Raw genomic sequence first — 17813 nt, 5'->3', positions numbered from 1 at the left:
AAGCCTCATGGGTAGTGAGCTTCAAAAGGAATTCCAGAGGCCTTTCATGCTGCAGATACAACCAGGTTTTCCCCCCAACTCGCCAAACTGGAATCTAGGAGGTAGAGAAAGACAGAGGCTAAAGACCAGCAGGCTCAGCCCACTCAAATTTCAGAAGGACAACAGAGACCAAAGGAGTTAGGACTTGCCTAAAATGATGTAATGAATTAGAAAAAGAATGAAGACCAGAGCTCGGAATCCTCACCCCAGCAGCCTTCAAGGCTTGCTCCTACCCTCTGCAGACCAAGAAATCCCTCTCTGCAGCTCTCTTCCCTTTCAACTGCCTCCCTTTGATCCCTCAGTCCAGCTACCCTCAGACTTCATCTGTCCAGAACAGTCCAGACTGCACCACCTTATCTTTCTTTTATCATCTTCAGCTCACTCTGCCTCCACTTCCTTTCCTCTCTTGCCCTGCTGGTAAAGGTGTGCAACTTTTGGAATTTCAGCTTTAGTATTCTTTCCACATGACAGCAAGTAGAGGAAATTGCAGGTTACTTTTAGCAGTAGACTCCTGCCCTTCCAATAAGGGACACTGTTCAAACATACTGAGAGACAGAGATGCTAAAATCAGCGTCTGGAAGACAGGTCCTTCATTCTGACTCTGGCCCTGGCCCAGACCACCCATTTGGCTCCCTGCACCTCCTCAGTACCCTCAAAGCACCCAGGCTTCCTCTCTCTGACCACATCATATTGCCAGAGTCTATCTACTACTACTAAGGGACTGCCCAAGAGTGGGGGCCTCTCTTGTTCATGTCTATCTCTCACACTTCATATAGTGTAGTTACCAATAAAAGTTTGCTGACTGAGGAAATGAGTCCCTATTCATTCTCTTCCTGAGGGGGTCTCTCCTGACTTTGGTGTGAAGACTCAATTCTACCTATTCTTGGGCAGGCAGGGACTCTGCCCAGAGTACTCCTCTAAATGTCAGGCGCTACCCAACACCTCAATACCACGTCCCCACAATCCCATAACACAAATACCAGCTTCCCTAGGCCACACCCTTAACTCCACATCCTTTCCTGTTTCTTTTTTTGTTGTTGATTTTTTTCAAGCTGGCAGTGTCCTGCAACACCAATGACAGCTCTGCGGTTTCAGGATGTCAAAGGCAAAAGGCCATTATGCAAAACAGGAAGAAACTTTGAAAGAAAAAAACTTAACGCATTTTTAGAATATACCCTGTCATGGGGCCAAGCAATGATTGAATCCCCCGCCAGGGACCCTCCCCATGACCTCTAGGCCCCCGTGGTGGGGCAGGAAGGAGCCTGACCTCACACTGTATCCGTCACACTGCTGACATAATCCTGCCCCTTCCCTCAGTGCAACCTCACCCTAGCACTCCAGGCTTTGTGCCAAATGACCCCGGCAGACAAAACTGCTCCTCAGAGAGAATTTATCTCCATTGAGGACATTCTAAAGGGAGTAACTTCAAAGTATACTCCTTGGGAATAGCCTGGCACACTGGCCTGAGGCTTTATTGATCTAACCCACCTGAACCAGCCCCAACTGAGAACCAGGTTCTGCCTCTCCCTAAGAGAGCTTCTCCCTAAGAGAATTCCTAGAAACCTAAAGTTTCTCACTATGGCCCCTCCCTAGATCTCAAGACCACCTGGAGGTGGGAGAGCTGTGCTATATGTTTCAGAATCTGATTTGCAAGCTTGCTCCCACCTTCCTGTGCGTCACATCTCAATGATGTCAACAGCACTGGTTTAGCTAGCTGTTGTTCACCCACCACCACAGCCCCAGAGCCACAGCAGTCCACAGAAGTCCAGCACAGGGACTTAGCTGCTAAAGAAACAAATGGAGAAGTTACTAAGAAAGCATCACGCCCACCGATTCTGTCCACAGCAGATTTCTGCTCAGCCAGATCCTAAGAGCCTATCCTGCAGCCTGGACCTTTGCCCCTGCCCCCAGGCACTTCCTGGACCTAGTTTCTTTTTTAATCAGAATTCTAGACACATCGTTCAGCAATAAGTGATACTCATCTGCCAGCACTAGGCAAATCTGGAATTTCCAATGAGTCTATCCTTTTGTAAGACTGGCTTGAAAACCTAGCCCTTCTCAAAAAACATTCAACACTTTTTTCCTTTTTTAGAAAGCTCTCCCACAGAAACCATCCAAAAAGTACATAAAGCTTTCTGCACAAGCATCACTACATCACTAAGAAAAAACAAAAACTATATATGTATATGTGTTCAGCAACCGTTGAATGATTTTTTTAAGTTATGGCATATTCAGCTGACAGAATATGATACTGCCTTTGTGATTTTTAAAGGTATAGGGTCAAGTCTGTGACAGAATCTTAAATGAAAAATGCTGAACACCAGGCTACCTACATGAATCTATGTCAATCTATCTGTCCATCTATAAAAACAACAGCTGTAACACTGGGTGTGGTGACTGACACCTATAATCCCAGCGCTTTGGGAGGCCAAGGCAGGTGAATCACTTGAGCTTAGGAGTTCGAGATCAGCCTAGACAACATGGCAAAACCCCATCTCTACAAAAAATACAAAAATTAGTCAGGCATGGTGGTGTGTACCTGTGGTCCCAGCAACTCAGGAGACTGAAGTGGGAGAATCGCTTAGCCTGAGAGGTCGAGGCTGCAGTGAGCCGTGATCACTGCACTCTAGCCTGGATGACAGAGCAAAAACCCTGTCTCAAAAAGAAAAAAAAAAAAAAGATATCAGCTATATTCTTAAACATGAAAAAGACTAGTAGGAAATATGCCGGTATGTTTCTTTTGGGTGATAGGAATTTGGATGTGCTTTTATATCTCTTTCAACTTTTCAGATTATTTTCAACGAGCCTGCATTACTTTTTACTTTTAAAATGAAGGAAGAGATTATCCCCTCTCAAAAGGCAAAAGCAAAGACCCATACCCCTATCCCCAACATCCCTGTGAGGCAAGTCGTTCTCTCTCTCTCTCTCTCTGCCTGGGCTTTGTGAGGGGCTCTGGAGAAGCAGCGGGTGTGGGGAGTGGATAGAGAAGCAGCTACATAACACACACAGACCAGACTTTAAAATCAGTGCCAAAGAATTCAGCAACAGCCAATTATATAGTCCCTGGCCTTCATTTGTGTAGGGAAGGGGTGGGCTGAGGCCGAGCTGCAAAGTGGAACCTGAAACACTGAGTGTGTGACTCACCCCTCTGTCTTCTAAGGACAAATCCCTTTAGGCCACATTCACCCAGAACCAGCTCCCCACTAAACCCTGTCCCCCACCCCCAAGCCCCACTCTCCAACCTGGAGGTCTCTGACTTACAGAACAATATCCTGAGATCACTCCTTGAGCTAGTGACCGCCTCAGCTCACCCTGCAACGGCCGAGATCAACACAGAGGCCCCTACAACTCAGGTCTCAGGTCTCTACAATCTCAATCGCAGTCTGGCTCCCAGGAACCCCTACCAAGTTTAGGGACAGGAGGGACCCTGTGAGTCTAATCCCATGCCTTGTTAATTCCCCTAGGAGCCAGGGTCTGGCTGGCTGGCCTTACAGTGACCTCACTGCCCAGGGACCACACCAGTCTATACCAAAGCCAAATGTAAAACTGTCACCGTGCCAGGCCCTCAAAGGATTTAAGCTTCAAGGGCAGACCATTTGTCCTAAGACAACTGGATTGCTGCTCCACTGGATAGAAAAACTGGAATTTCCAGGTAGATGTGGGTTCAAGCAGAATTCCAGTCTCTGCTTCTTCACAGTAAGAGCAGAGAACAAAGAGTAAGAAACAAGGTACAGGAGGCACTGGGTAAACAGATAGCAGGGAAATCAGCAGACTACTGAATAAAACCTCTTTCACAAACACACACTCATAGTCCAGCTGAGTGCAAAGGGGATGGGGCTGCTGGCCCTGTTCCTTAAGTCTGGATGGTCCCTAGGGTGGAATCTGTGGAAGGCTTGGACTGCCTTGCCATTAACTGCCCCATAATTCCCAGCCCATAAATTAGCTTAGTCCCAGCCTGGAAATCCCTACCCTGCTGCTACCCAAAGACCATAATACCCAGTGATATCTCATTATAATCATTATAAAGCAGCAAGTTAAAGATTACTCAGCAGAACTAATGCATAGCTTCAGAAATTAGAGGAAATTTTTCAAACAACCCAATAAAACCAGGGCTGGAGAATTTTGATATGAACTTGGAGTTTCTGAAAGAAGAAAGGAAGAAATGAAGGAGGGAGGGGAGTGATAGGGAAAGGGACAAATACACACTTTGGTTCCCTTAGATGACGTCAGCACTGTTTAATTATGACTCCCCTGCCTAAACTAAGAGTTCCTGAAGAGGAGGCATTTTGTTTTCTTCTTTGTAGCTCTAGTGCCCAGCACAATACAGGAACACTGCTGGAACTGAAGGAATGAAGTTATCAGATGCCTTAGCCATCACGGATATCCATACAAGACCCTTCAGATGGACCCAGAGACACACCTTGCAGGGATCTTCTTCTGAAATGCTAGGGCATATCAGGTCACCCCTGAACCTGTGCACTAGCCAACTATTGAATAGTAACCTCCAGGAAGAGCACTAGACAATCCCATCGTGGAATGCTACAGTTCTAAGAAGCTGCAGTTTAAGTCCAATCCCACATTTGGCTCTTGCTCCCCATTCCCCAAGGAGTTTCCATTTGGTTCATCAGAGGCTCCACTGCAGGTGGAGGAGGCGCCTTGTGTTTGCTCAAAGTCTGGAATGAATTACAGCAGCCAGGGATCACTCTTATCGCCATAGGCTGTGTCTAAGAAAGCGACCAAGTTGCACCATGAAAGCAAACCAAATAGTCACGGAGGGTATTTCTCAATCACAGACTGTTAGACAAAGAATGTCTGTGTATACGTCAATACATTATTTTCCACGAAAAAAACAACAGGACAAAACTGGCTTACAAGACTAGTTATCTGGAGCCTAAAGCTTCAACCCCCAGGATGAAGCTCCACCCCAAGCCGGAAGGTGATGAGGTTCCAAGACTCATCCCCAAAAGGGCAAGAGAGTCCCTTCCCAAGCATCAAAGTACACTCTGTCCTGGGCAGCCTGCTTGTGTCCACATGTGTGCACATGAGGGAGGGGGAAACGTGCTGGTAGAGAAACACTCGAGAGCTGAGAGCCCAGCAAAGACCAGCAAGTGCTAGGGCACAAACCCTGGCAGAGGTTCAGCGACAGCCCCCATAAAAACCAAGGAAACCGGCTCATGAGCAAGTGCTCCTCGGGTGCCCTGGCTACCTGTAGCTGCTGTTTGCTGGTCCAAGTCCCCATCTCTAGATCAGAGTCTTCCCTTTGAACAAATGAAGAGGATCTCCTCAAAGCATAGGTGGGCAAGAGCGGCCTCTGAGGCTTAAGCAGTCTAACACTCACTCCCCTACCCCCCTGAGGGGACTGTACCAACCATCCCAGGCCCCAGCTGAGCCCCCAGGCCAGCCTGCCTCTCTCACCAGTTCAGCTTCAGGTACTGCCCACCTCCCCCCATCACCCTACTCATCTCCAGACTGGCAGTGCCACAGCTGATCAAGTCCCATTGAGCTGCTGCCCAATCTGGGCAGAGATAAACATGACAGGGTGAAGAAGCCCAAGGCCACTGTTCCTCCCATCTCAGCAGGCAAACACCCAGGTGGCCAGAAAAGAGGGCCTCACTGCAGGGTTATAAGTGGATGCTGCATGGCCCCGCTGAGGACCTGAGACAGTGTTAGGAAAGAAGCATAGCATAGCACCTGCAGGCCTAAAACAACCTGGGAGGATTCCCTGGAGAAAGCTGTAGAATCCTCAGGAAAGGCCCACCTTCCCAGTGCATCACTCACTCCTGCAAGCCTCACATTAGCCCACAGCAGGGTGCCCGGTGTGGGGGCGGGGGGTACTATGGCTCCAAACCTGCAGCCTGCCCCAGGTCACACTAACCCAAGTCTATCTGAAGACTATACCAACGCCCTGACAGCTCCAGCAGCAACCCATCAGCAGTCAATCCGGTGCCTTATGTCCTCCAGGGAAGGGCTTGCCCATAACCCACACCTGTCAGCCGAGAGGAATCTCAGCATCTGGCCCAGATGCCTGGACACCAGAAAGTAAAGCCAAGTCGGGGAAAGGAACTGCAAGTAGTGAAAAGGCCACAACTCTAAACCCCACGGATGCTTTCTCCCACCAACCTCAAAACCACCCGCAAGGGCTTTGGCTGACACCTGCCCATGAACAGATGGGCTTGACTCCCCCTACCCACACACTCCCAAGGAGACTTTCAGCTTTCTCAAGGCCTCATAGCCAGGAATCTCCACTCTGAGAATTGTACCTAACCATCCAAACCTACAGGCCCTATTAAAATGAAGAAAAGACCTCTCGGCTCCCGTTTCTGGGGCTGCCTCAGCAGCAGCCTAAACGTCACGGTCCCTTGCATGTCACACGAAAGCAGCCAAACTAGAGAAGGCACTCTCTCCTCATCCTCCAAAATGCTCTTTCTCAGGAAGTCCTTTCAAGGAGCCAATTACAGTCCATTTAGAAACACCAGTAACCGGTGACAAACTGATCACTAGCAACACCATTACAAAACAAAACTAAGCAGAGATATGGTCACCACCTTGTCTCTTACGCTTCCGAGAGAAGATGTGATACTCAAATACCAATCTAATCAACTTTGCGGTACTTTTGTTTAACTTGCTAATTATTTTTTCTTTCTGTGCAATATCCAGGCAACAACTAAAAACAAAAGCAAAAAACCTGGCCTTTTTCTGGCCTGGAGATTCAGTCTCTCTCACCCATCACTCTGCTGTTCAGAGCCATTTCCGTGGGAGTCTGAAAAAATGAAACTTTTTAAAGGTCCTAAGCAAATATTATTACTATATTATTATTATGCGGTGTATTGAGTGCTCGTATTTTTTTTTTTTTTTTTTTTTTTTTTTTTTTGAGACAGTCTTGCTTTGTCGCCCAGGCTGGAGTGTACTGGCACAATCTTGACTCACTGCAACCTCTGCCTCCCAGGTTCAAGCAATTCTCCTGCCTCGGCTTCCTGAGTAGCTGGGATGCCACCACCCCTGGCTAACTTTTTTGTATTTTTGTAGAGATGGTGTTTTACCATATTGGCCAGGCTGGTCTCAAACTCCTAACCTCAAGTGATCCACTCCCCTCAGCCTCCCAAAGTGCTAGGATTACAGGCATGAGCCACCGTGCCTAGCCTGAGTGCCTGTATTTAATGTACACGATCTCATTTAGTCTTAAAAAAAAAAAAAAACCCTGTAAGGTAATCATCGACAACCACATTTTACACAAGGAAGAGATTTTGAGAAATTCGATAGCATGTCTCAAGTCAGACACTTAGCAGCAAGGCAGAGTACATTTCATTTTATGGGAATAGTCTGCTTCCCAGAATAATCATCAAATGCAAAGGAATTTAATTATCTGCTTAAAAAAACAAGCCCCCATTATTACCACAGTTCATGTCTGACCAATTCCAAGATGTTCTTCCCAAACTTGATATGAACACATTGACACAATTACTGGCGAAATTGAGCAAGAGTATGTAGTAGCCAGGGCTCTGTGGGAAAGTGACAGAAAACTCCTATTGGCAGGATGTCATCCTGCCTGCCAGGGCCCCTCACTCACAACAATTGTCTAAAACCTAGCATTAGAAATGAGAGACCACCTGTGTGGTAACCCTGGAAGCAACCTGTGGTTGCCTTGGGCCTGTGGGCCTGTAGGTTACAGGTCAAAGAGAAGTCCAGACTAGGCTCAGCCTCCTGCTATGAGGAATGCAAACTCACGTACTCAAGCTCTCCGTCTATGTTGAAACAGGCTAGAGGTCAGCGTTCAGATCATCTGGGCAAGATAATTGAGACTCAGGCTGCTACCGGAAGTACCAGAAATGGGCAACGTGGTGTTGACTGGTTATATTTTAGCCCTCTAGCCCCCAGAGTACACAAGCTCTCTGCCCCTGGGAGAGATCCCTGCTCACCTAGGTTTTGGGTACCCATACCGGGAGGAGGCTAAGGGGAAGGGCTCTCGGTCACGATCCACATAGAGGAAGAAATGAACACACAGTGACAATTTACTGAGGGCTTACCCTCATTAATTAAGCCCTTATTTACATTGTTCACATAATCTTCCAAAACAACCCCTTGAAAGGGTGACCATTTATTATTCCAGAAGAGAAACCTGAGGTTGAGAGAGAAGTCACTTGGCCCAAACGATCAGGAGAAAAACCCACTCTCAGGAGAGTGGCTCTATGGCAAGACACGTGAACCGAGAGGTCAGTCTCCTTCCCCACCGGGAGCCTCACGTCAGTACCCAAAAGGGAGTGGATTACTCGAGGTCTCTACCAGAGTTCTCAGTGCAAGGCTGCTCCAAGCCCTAAGCAGACCCAAACTCCAAAACTTCCTGAGCCTCGGGCCACAGCAGGGAAGTCTCCAAGGCCTTCTCTGGTTCTGGGGCTAGAAGGGCCTCGGGACTTCCCTGTGCGGTCCCGGCCCTAAGCCTCCAACAGGACTCCCCAGGGACCCACCTCCCAAACCTTCTCTCCCATCCAGTCCCGAGCCTCTGTCTCGGATTTAAAACTCTGATCCAGAAGAGGGAGGCTGGCTGTCGTCGAAGAGCCAGCCTGAGGGAATGTCGGGGGACCCTGTCGGGGAAATCCGGGAGGGGGTCCCAATCCTCGGACTGGCGCCGACCCGAGTCCTTACCGAGCAGCGGGGACTCCTCAGGGCAGGCGGGCAGCGGCAGTGCGGTGGTGTGGGGCACTGGGACCGAGGTCAAGTTGCTAGCGGGGCCAGGGCCAGAATCCGAGACTGGGCTGGAGTCGCCACCCGGGCGCGGCTGGGAGGAGGCGCCTAGAGGAGGCGGCTGCCGGGCCCCTCCGGTCCGGAGCTCCCCGGAGGACTGCCCGATGGCGGCGGCACCGTTCGAGCCGCCCTGCAGCGGTGTGGAGACTCCGACCAGCTGGGGCAGGCGGCTCAGGTCGCGGCCAGCCAGGTAGTAAACGAGGGTGACGCCAAGGTGCAGAGCGCAGACCGCCACGAGCAGGCGGCAGGCCCGCTGTAGGGACGCGCCGGGCATCGCGGCGCTGCCGCTCAGAAGCGGCTCCCGAAGCCTCATCTTCCCGCCGCCGCTTTAAGAAGGGTGTGGGTACAGGAGGGGAGGCGACCCGCCCGCGGGCCGCCGGCCAGGCGCTGCCCCACAGCGGCGGCTAGGGGAGGGCCCGGAGCGGGGGCGGGCAAGCGCGGCGCCAGGGGGCGAGCGGCTGAGAGCTGAGACTCCTGCGGCCGGCCAGACCTGGGAGCGGCGAGAAGGCGCCCGAGGCGCGGGCGGGGAGGGGCGGGGCCCCGGCGGAGGCGGGGGCGGGGCCGGGCGCGGGGTTTTCTGGACGAGGGCGGGAAGGCGGGGCAGCCTGTGCCGGGATGGGCGCGCTGGGCGGGGCCTCGGGAGGGTGGGCAGCGGGCGGGGCGGCCTCGTGGGGTTCCCGGAGTCTGACTTGAGCTCCGACGGTTGGCCGCGCACCGCCCTCTTCCTCCCGAGCCTTTGCGGCGGAGCTTCGGTCGCGTTGAGCCGCGCCTCCTCTTCTTCCTCCACGCTGCCTTCGACAGGCCGCGCCACTTCCTGGGGGTACGAAGGGACTCGGGTGCGAGCCTGGGCCTGCAGCGCGGCGGCGGAAAGAACGGAGAGGACAGCTGGCTGGTGGTTGTCTGGGGTGGTTTGGGGCCGCGGCGGCGTTCTGGCCAGTGGGCCTTGGTGGGCTAGGAAGAGAGGCAGAAAAAGGTTACCCAGGAAACGGGATTTGACGCCGGGCGATGGGTGGCATGTTCGAAACCCCCGTCCTAACTCAGCCCGGCTGGACCCCGCTGCTTAACGGGGAGTCCCGCGGCAAAGAAAGTGGACAGGTTGCCACTTCTGTGCCTCCCCATCAGGTAGCGTGGGCTATAAGGGGCTCTCAGACCAGCTTGGTTCCAGGTGTGTGTGTGGCAGGAGCCTTGTATACTTTGAGGAGGAGAGCAGCAAGAAGCCTCTAACTCCCAGGCCAGCGTGCAGGAGAGCAGCCGGCGTTACAGTCTACACTGGGCTACACACTGTCCCATGAAGTAGCAGTTCTCCCCATGTCATAGAGTGGGGCCCTAGCAGATTAAGAAACTTGCCTAAGAGCCCACAGATGGCAAGAGGCAGAATTCTGGCTCCGAAACCCGTATTTTTCACAGGTTTACCCTTTGTTGATTTGCAAGTAAGGGCTGAAGGCTGTGTGGGTGAGAGACTTAGGCACTGAAGCCACTTGACCTCGATTTGACCCAGAGGCCTCAGATCCTGAGTGAGCAGAGACATCTCACCCCAGAGAAAGACTCTTGGAGGTGCTGTCAGTAATGTGGATAGGGAAGCTGAGGGCTCTGGCAGCCAACCAGCAGGGAATAACAGTAGCTACCTTATTTTGAGAGTTTGCTGTGTGCCAGTACTATCTGCCATGAAGTAGGTAGTGTTACGGTTTCCATTTCACAGATGAGAAAATGAAGGCTTATGAGTTGACACTTTGGTTGTGATCATACAGAATCAACTTTCCTCACTTGACTTCCTGGACACCAGGTCCTTCTGATCTTCCTCACTTCACTGGCCATTTCTGTCTCCTCTCTGGACTTCTTCCCCAGTTGTTGAAGGCCCCGGCCATAGTCCATGATGTTCTTTTGTGTCTACGCTCACTCCCTCGGAATGACTTATAATATCCAAATGCTGATCACTGATTTTTCTCCAGCCCAGATCTCTTCCCTGACCTCCAGATTCAACTGCTTATTTTACTGGCATCTCAAACACAATACATCTTGCCCCCAGCAACCTACTCCTTACACACCGCTCCCGTTCTTACCTCCCTCAGAGAGTGATACTATTGTTCATTCAGTTCCCCAGAATCTAAAAGGTGTCCTTGATGTGTTTCTCTTGCTCTCAATGCCATTTGCAAGCCCTCAGCCAGCTTTGTCAGTGCTACCTTCAAAACATCAAAATTCACCACCGGCCAACTCTGATGTAACCATCCTCAATCAAGCCACCATATTCTTGCCCTGGGTTATATGGCAGCTACTAATTGGTCACCCTGCTTCCACCTCCTCCATTCCTCCTCCCTAGTCTGTTTTCCACAGAGCATCCAGGAAATCTTTGTAAGCATAAATCAGATCATGCCATTTTGTTCAGAACCAAATCCATAGAAGCCCTGTTCAATCTGGTTCCTATTTCCCTCCCCACCCACATCTGTCACTCTACCATGCTGGACCTGCCTTAGCCACACTAGCCTGATAGCTATTCCTTGAACTTGCCATATTTCTTCCTGCCTCAGGGCCTTTGTACTTGCTGTTCACTTAGCCTGAAACATTTGTCCCCAATATTTCATTCAATTCAGGCCTTTTAAATGTCACCTTATGACAGAGAGCTTCTCAGACTACCTTATGCAGAATGGCCTCCTGCCCAAATCTGCTTAAACTGCTTGTTTTTTTTTTTTTTTTGAGGTGAAGTCTTGCTTTTGTCCCCCAGGCTGGAGTGCAATGGTGCAATCTCGGCTCACTGCAACCTCCACCTCCCGGGTTCAAGCGATTCTCCTGCCTCAGCCTCCTGAGTAGCTGGAATTACAGGTGCCTGCCATCACGCCGGGCTAATTTTTTATATTTTTAGTAGAGACGGGGTTTCGCCATGTTGGCCAGGCTGGTTTCAAACTCCTGACCTCAGGTGATCCGCCCGCCTCGGCCTCCAAAAGTGCTGGGATTATAGGTGTGAGCCACTGCGCCCGGCCTTAACCTGCTTGATTTTTTTCAGAGTGGATATCAACTACCCAACATTATGCACTTATTTTCTGTTGTCTTGCCTCCCTCATTAGAAGATCAGCTTCATGAGAACAGGAAATTCCTCTCTTGTTCACTACTGTATCTTCAGCCCCTAGAACCGAGCCTGGCACATAGTTGGCACTGAATCGATACTTTTTTTTTTGAGACGGAGTCTCACTCTGTCACCCAGGCTGGAGTGCAGTGGTGTGATCTCGGCTCACTGCAAGCTCCGCCTCCTGGGTTTATGCCGTTCTCCTGCCTCAGCCTCCCAAGTAGCTGGGACTACAGGCGCCTGCCACCACGCCCGGCTAATTTTTTTGTATTTTTAGTAGAGATGGGGTTTCACTGTGTTAGCCAGGATGGTCTCAATCTTCTGACCTCGTGATCTGCCCGCCTCGGCCTCCCAAAGTGCTGGGATTACGGTTGTGAGCCACCGCGCCTGGCTGATATTTGTTAAAATACTTTTTAAATACTGTGATTATCTTGATGATGTGGGAAGGAGAGAAGGGAAAAATTATTGCTAACTTAGTTTAGAACATAAAGTGGAGTTCTCCAAGGAGTTGATAAAGGTGAAGCTGACCCCAGCATCCTGTGTCTAGGGGTAAAGTCGGCCTGGCCAATGAGTGAGGGTGGGTCAGATTAGTCCCACAACTGAAAATTAAGTGGAGGGGGAAATGGGGATGTGTCTTCCATTGGTATAAATGATGACCAGGAGACAGGACTGCGGGGGGTATTAAGAATCACAGACCTGTCCCAGGACACACTGTGGCCAGAAATCGAGGAAAAGGAACAACACTTGCTGATTGCCTATCCCTCAGGAACTTGCAGAGTCCACTGAGGGCTGAGCACTAGTCTCAGCTGCCCGATCCACAGGCACCTAGAATCAATCAATTACAAATAATACAGATGGCCCAGAAACCTTTGGGACAACATTGTCCAGCAGTCCAGACATGAACTGGGGCTAGTGAGACAGACCCAGGCAACCTTCCTCCCCACTGTCTCCAGCTGTTTTCCACTCTCTACTTCGTCAGGTGAAAAATTAATCTCATCCGGCGAGACAAATGGAGGAGGAAGTTGCAGTGCTGATTGGCCAAAAGCTGGCATGGGGGCTTGGCCGTTGGCCCATCCATGTGCTCATCTGCCCAGAATCACCAGCTCCCTGCTTCTCCCTGCAGCTGGGCTTCCTCTGCCCTCCTATGGCGCCCTCTTCTGCACCTGTCAGGTTACTTTTCTGTTTTTACCCTCAGGGATCAGAAGGGCATCAAATAGTGCCCGGCACATGGTAGACAGTTATTTCAGTCATCTATTGCAGCGTAACACCTACCCCAAAACATACTGTCTTGAAACAACAATTTCTCGCAGTTTTGCAGTTGGCTAGGCAGCTTTGCCTCACACGGTGTCAGCTGAGGCACTGGCACATTTGGAAGTTCCAAAATGGCTTCACTCATGTGAATAGCAGTTGATGCTGTCTAGGGGCTGGAAACTCAGAATGGGTTGGGTCATGGGGCCTTCATTCTCCACTTGGACCTCTCCACAAAGGACTCTCCCTGTGGCTGCTTGGATTTCCTCACAAACTAGAGGAAGCATTCCAAAAAGGAGCATTTCAAAAATACAGAAGATGCAGATCCCTTAAAGCCCAGCCTTAGCATCACTTCTAGGTCATTCTTTTGCTTAAAACAAGTTTATAGGGCAGTCCAGATTCAAGGGGAGTATAACTGGCTCTGCCTCTTGTGTTTCCTTTTTTTTTAGACAGGATCTTCCTTTGTCAACCAGCCTGTAGTGCAGTGGTGTGATCATAGCTCACTGTAACCTCAAACTCCTGGGCTCAAGTGATTCTCCTGCCTCAGCCTCCCGAGTAGCTGGGACTACCGGGATGCACCTCCATGTCCAGCTAATTTTAAAATTTTTGGTAGAGATGAGATGTTGCGATATTGCTCAGGCTAGTCTCGAACTCCTGAGCTCACACATTCCTCCTGCTTTGGCCTCCCAAAGTGCTGAGATTACTGGCATGAGCCATTTCACCTGGCTGACTCCACTTTTTGATGGGAGGAGGGGCAAAGAATTGTCAGGCACCTTTATTCCACAGTAGTTTGCCCAATGGCCACAAATTATTTAGATTCTTCTCACAGGTAAAATACATTAGTGTCTTCCTAAAATCCCCCAAAGGTTCAACTAATTAAGACTTCAGGTCTAAAGTATTGTCTAAATCAGACCAGGTGTTACCGACCAAAGCGCAAAAGCACTCGCTGCCCAATGTTCTAGAAACCAATACTGTGACACCAGGTTTTTGAGAAAAGAAAAGCTTTATACTGCAGGTAGGCCAACAAGGAGATAGAAGAGTTCAGCTAAAATCTCCCTGTGGTGACTTTAGGTCTCCCTGGGCTGGCTAAAGTCTCCCTGGGCTGGCTTTAAGGTAGTGTTTTTATCAGAAAAATTTTGGGGGGTGGATTCTGAGATTACTAAGTAACTGGTGGAAGGAAAGGGGAGGTCTGGAAAGTCCTCAGTCATGCACAATTACTTCTTCATGCCTCTTCATGGGTCACATGTGCAATTCAGGGGGATTTAGAGTGAAACGTGGTGGAAATTTGGGTTGTGACACCAGAAAGCTCTTTCTGTGCAAGAGCCCAGTTGCTCTATTTGTTCCAACTGATTTCAGCCAGTTCTTTTATCTCAAGCAAAGGGAGTTTTGGCATTTCAGCACATTGTTTCTTTTCTTATCTGCCATCCTGCAAACTCAGGAATTTCTGTTAGTCGTTGGTTTCTTTAACTGTTTGGGACACAGTTTCACAGGTATATTCCTCAGGTTCAGGGACGGGAGGTATGGATAGCCGGGTGCAGTGGCTCACGCCTGTAATCCCAGCGCTTTGGGAGGCTGAGGTGGGAGAACTGCTTGAGCCCAAGAGTTTGAGACCAGCCTAGGTAACATCTCTAAAAAATAAAGATAAAAGAGGGATCTGTGGATTATAAAGACAAATTACCTTGTTCCTTTTTTTTCCTCCCTTTTCCTGAGAAATTCAGTTAAAAAGTCACTAGGTAGGGTTGAGCAACATGAGTCCAAACAGCATAGACAGGGTGTCAAAGCCCAACCAGGATAGGGAGGGGTAAGGGTAGGGGTGGGGAGGATAGCAGCCCAGCAAAGAGGGTCAAAGCCCAGGAGAGCAAAAAGGGCCTCAGGACTTGAGCATGGTAGGAAGTCTCCTGTGAAGTAGGGCAACCGAGTACAGGGTGTTGAAGCCAAGATGTGATGAAGAGAGTGTTGAACACAAGAACACTGATTAAAAAGTAACTATATGGCCGGGCATGGTGGCTCACACCTGTAAACCCAGCACTTTGGGAGTCCAAGGCGGGCAGATCACCTGAGGTCAGGAGTTAGAGACCAGCTTGGCCAACGTGGTGAAACCCCATCTCTACCAAAAATACAAAAAGTAGCTGGGCTTGGTGGCACATGCCTGTAATCCACAGCTGCTCGGGAGGCTGAGGCAGGAGAATCACTTGAACCTGGGAGGCAGAGGTTGCAGTGAGCCGAGATTGGGCCATTGCACTCCAGCCTGGTCTACAGAACAAGACTCCATCTCAAAAAAAAACAAAAATAGCAACTATATATTGATGAGAGTTACCCAAGTTTCTGACAGTCAGAGGAGTTACAAATATAGACAGGGAGAAAACTAAAATGAATCCTTTGATACATTATTTAAATTTGAGAAATTGGTATGAATTCATGATTTTCAATATAGTGATAGATGAAATAAGAATGGGGTGTGTGTGTGTGTGTGTGTGTGTGTATTGTCTGGGAGCAGAAATTTCCCAAGGCCATGAGCACATCTAGCAGCGAAGTCTTGGCTTCTAAACACCATTCTCCAATAAAAGGACCTAGGTATTCTTGGAGAAAAGGCTGATTGCTGATTCCAGGGATTGGCTAGGAATATTACAAGATGAACCTGGAAAATGTTGTGTCAGAAAGTGAGGAAGAATGATAAGATTATGTCAAAAAGACACAGAAATCAGTTTGAAGGGGCTCCCATTGGCCAAATATGGAAAAATTTGAGAATGAAAATAAATATTGATAGAAACAATTTATTACCAGTTGAACAAAATAAACTATGAGTCCATAGTGATATAAATAAATGGAATTTGATGAGTAACAATATATTTACCTAATTTCAAATATTGCCTTAAGAAATGCTAATAATTTTAATGGGAAACATTAGAGAAATCCAAATTGTGAGACATTCTAGAAAACAACCATCCTGAAATCTTCCAGAATGTCAAGGTCATGATAGTCAAAGACTGAGAAAATGTTCTCATCACAATTGAAGGAAAATAAAGAGAAATAACAACTAACCATCCTTTTCTTGGGGTTGCACTACTGTCCAAAGAGCATGTAGTGAGGGCAATACTGCTAACGTCTACACAAAACACCTGCATCAACTAGAGCTTTGCTTTAGCTTGGTGTAATTTTTGGAAAAATGAAAAACTGAAGGAAAAAAACTAAATGCAACATGTGATTCTAAAGTGGATCCTTCTAATATAAAGAATATTCTCTGGGCATGGTGGCTCACATCTGTAATCCTAGCACTTTGGGAGGCTGAGGCAGGCAGATCACCTGAGGCTAGGGGTTCAAGACCAGCCTGGCCAACATGGTGAAACCCCATCTCTACTGAAAATACAAAAATTAGCCGGGCATGGTGGCACATACCTATAATCCCAGCTACTCAGGAGGCTGAGGCAGGAGAATTGCTTGAACCTGGGAGGTGGAGGTTGCAGTGAACCGAGATCATGCCACTGCCCTCCAGCCTGGGTGACAGAGTGAGACTCTGTCTCAAAATTATATATATATCTTATTGGGGGCCAGAAGCAGTGGCTCATGCCTATAATCCCAACACTTTGGGAGGCCAAGACAGGCAGATCACTTGAGGCCATGAGTTCAAGACCAGCCTGGACAATATGGTGAAACCCCATCTCTAGTAAAAATACAAAAATTAGCTGGGCGTGGTGGTGTGCACCTGTAATCCCAGCTACTTGGGAAGCTGAGGCAGGAGAATCACTTGAACCTGGGAGGTGGAGGTTGCAGTGAGCCAAGATCATGCCACTGCACTCTAGCCTGGGTGACAGAGCAAGACTCTGTCTAAAAAAAAAAAAAAAAAATATATATATATATATATATATATATATATATATATATATATATATATAAAATTGGAGGCCTAGTGTGGTGGCTCATGCCTATAATCCTAGCACTTTGGGAGGCCAAGGCAGGAAGGTCGCTTGAGGCCAGAAGTTTGATACTAGCCTGGGTAACATAGCAAGACCCCTGTCTCTATGAAAAATTTTAAAAATTATCTGGACATGGTGGTGCATACCTGTAGTCCTAGCTACTCGGAAGGCTGAGGCAGGGGGATCATTTGAGCCCAGGAGTTTGAAGTTATAGTAAGCTATGATCAAGCCACTGTACTCCAGCCTGGATGACAGTAAGACCCTGTCACTAAAAAAATAAAAATTAAATTTAAAAACAGAATACTATTGGGATGACCAGTGAAACTTGGATGGGGACTAAGGATAAAATGATAATAATGTAGCCATGTTAACTTTCTGTTTTGATGATTATATTGTGGTTACACTGGAAATATACACAAAAGGGTTTTGGAGTAATAGGGCATCATATCAGAAATTTACTCTCAAATACCATCATGTGCCACGTAACAACATTTCAGTCAACAATGGACGGCATGTAGGATGACAGGTCCATAAGACTATAATAAAGCTGCCCTGTACATGTATACTATTTTTTATATTTTACAGTGTATTGTTACTGTACCTTTTCTATGTTTAGATATGTTTAGTTACACTTACCATTGTGTTATAATTGCCTACAGTATTCAGTACAGTAACATGTTGTGCAGGTTTGTAGCCTAGGAGCAATAGGCCATACTATATAACCTAGATGTATAGTGGGCTGTACCATCTAGATTTAGACTCACTCTTTGATGTTTGCACAATAACAAAATTGACTAACGACACATTTCTCAGAA

The 17813-nt window shown here is 48.5% G+C and overlaps 1 protein-coding gene and 1 non-coding gene across 7 annotated transcripts in view; one reads left to right on the top strand and one right to left on the bottom strand.

Annotated features, from left to right (window-relative positions):
* Positions 1–9357, bottom strand: part of B4GALT1 (beta-1,4-galactosyltransferase 1) — a 64356-nt gene extending 54999 nt beyond the window's left edge. For 2 of the 6 annotated variants that reach the window (XM_063609058.1, XM_063609057.1), the window contains exon 1: positions 8680–9307. In XM_063609058.1, the coding sequence (XP_063465128.1) occupies positions 8680–9091 (412 nt within the window). In that variant the 5' untranslated portion in view covers positions 9092–9307. Of the gene's footprint in view, positions 1–8679 lie in introns of all 6 variants that reach the window. The other 4 variants (XM_055293986.2, XM_055293987.2, XM_063609055.1 and 1 more) reach the window with 4 other exon arrangements.
* Positions 9358–16124: 6767 nt separating this feature from the next.
* Positions 16125–16250, top strand: LOC129490911 (U4atac minor spliceosomal RNA). The gene has a single exon (XR_008660381.1). It is a non-coding gene; the product is annotated as a U4atac minor spliceosomal RNA (small nuclear RNA).
* Positions 16251–17813: the final 1563 nt, after the last annotated feature.

The sequence above is a fragment of the Symphalangus syndactylus genome, chromosome 9, assembly GCF_028878055.3.
Source record: "Symphalangus syndactylus isolate Jambi chromosome 9, NHGRI_mSymSyn1-v2.1_pri, whole genome shotgun sequence".
Classification (NCBI taxonomy): Eukaryota; Metazoa; Chordata; class Mammalia; order Primates; family Hylobatidae; genus Symphalangus; species Symphalangus syndactylus.
Note: the sequence above shows the minus strand (reverse complement) of the source record. Positions and strands in the feature narration are given on the sequence as shown.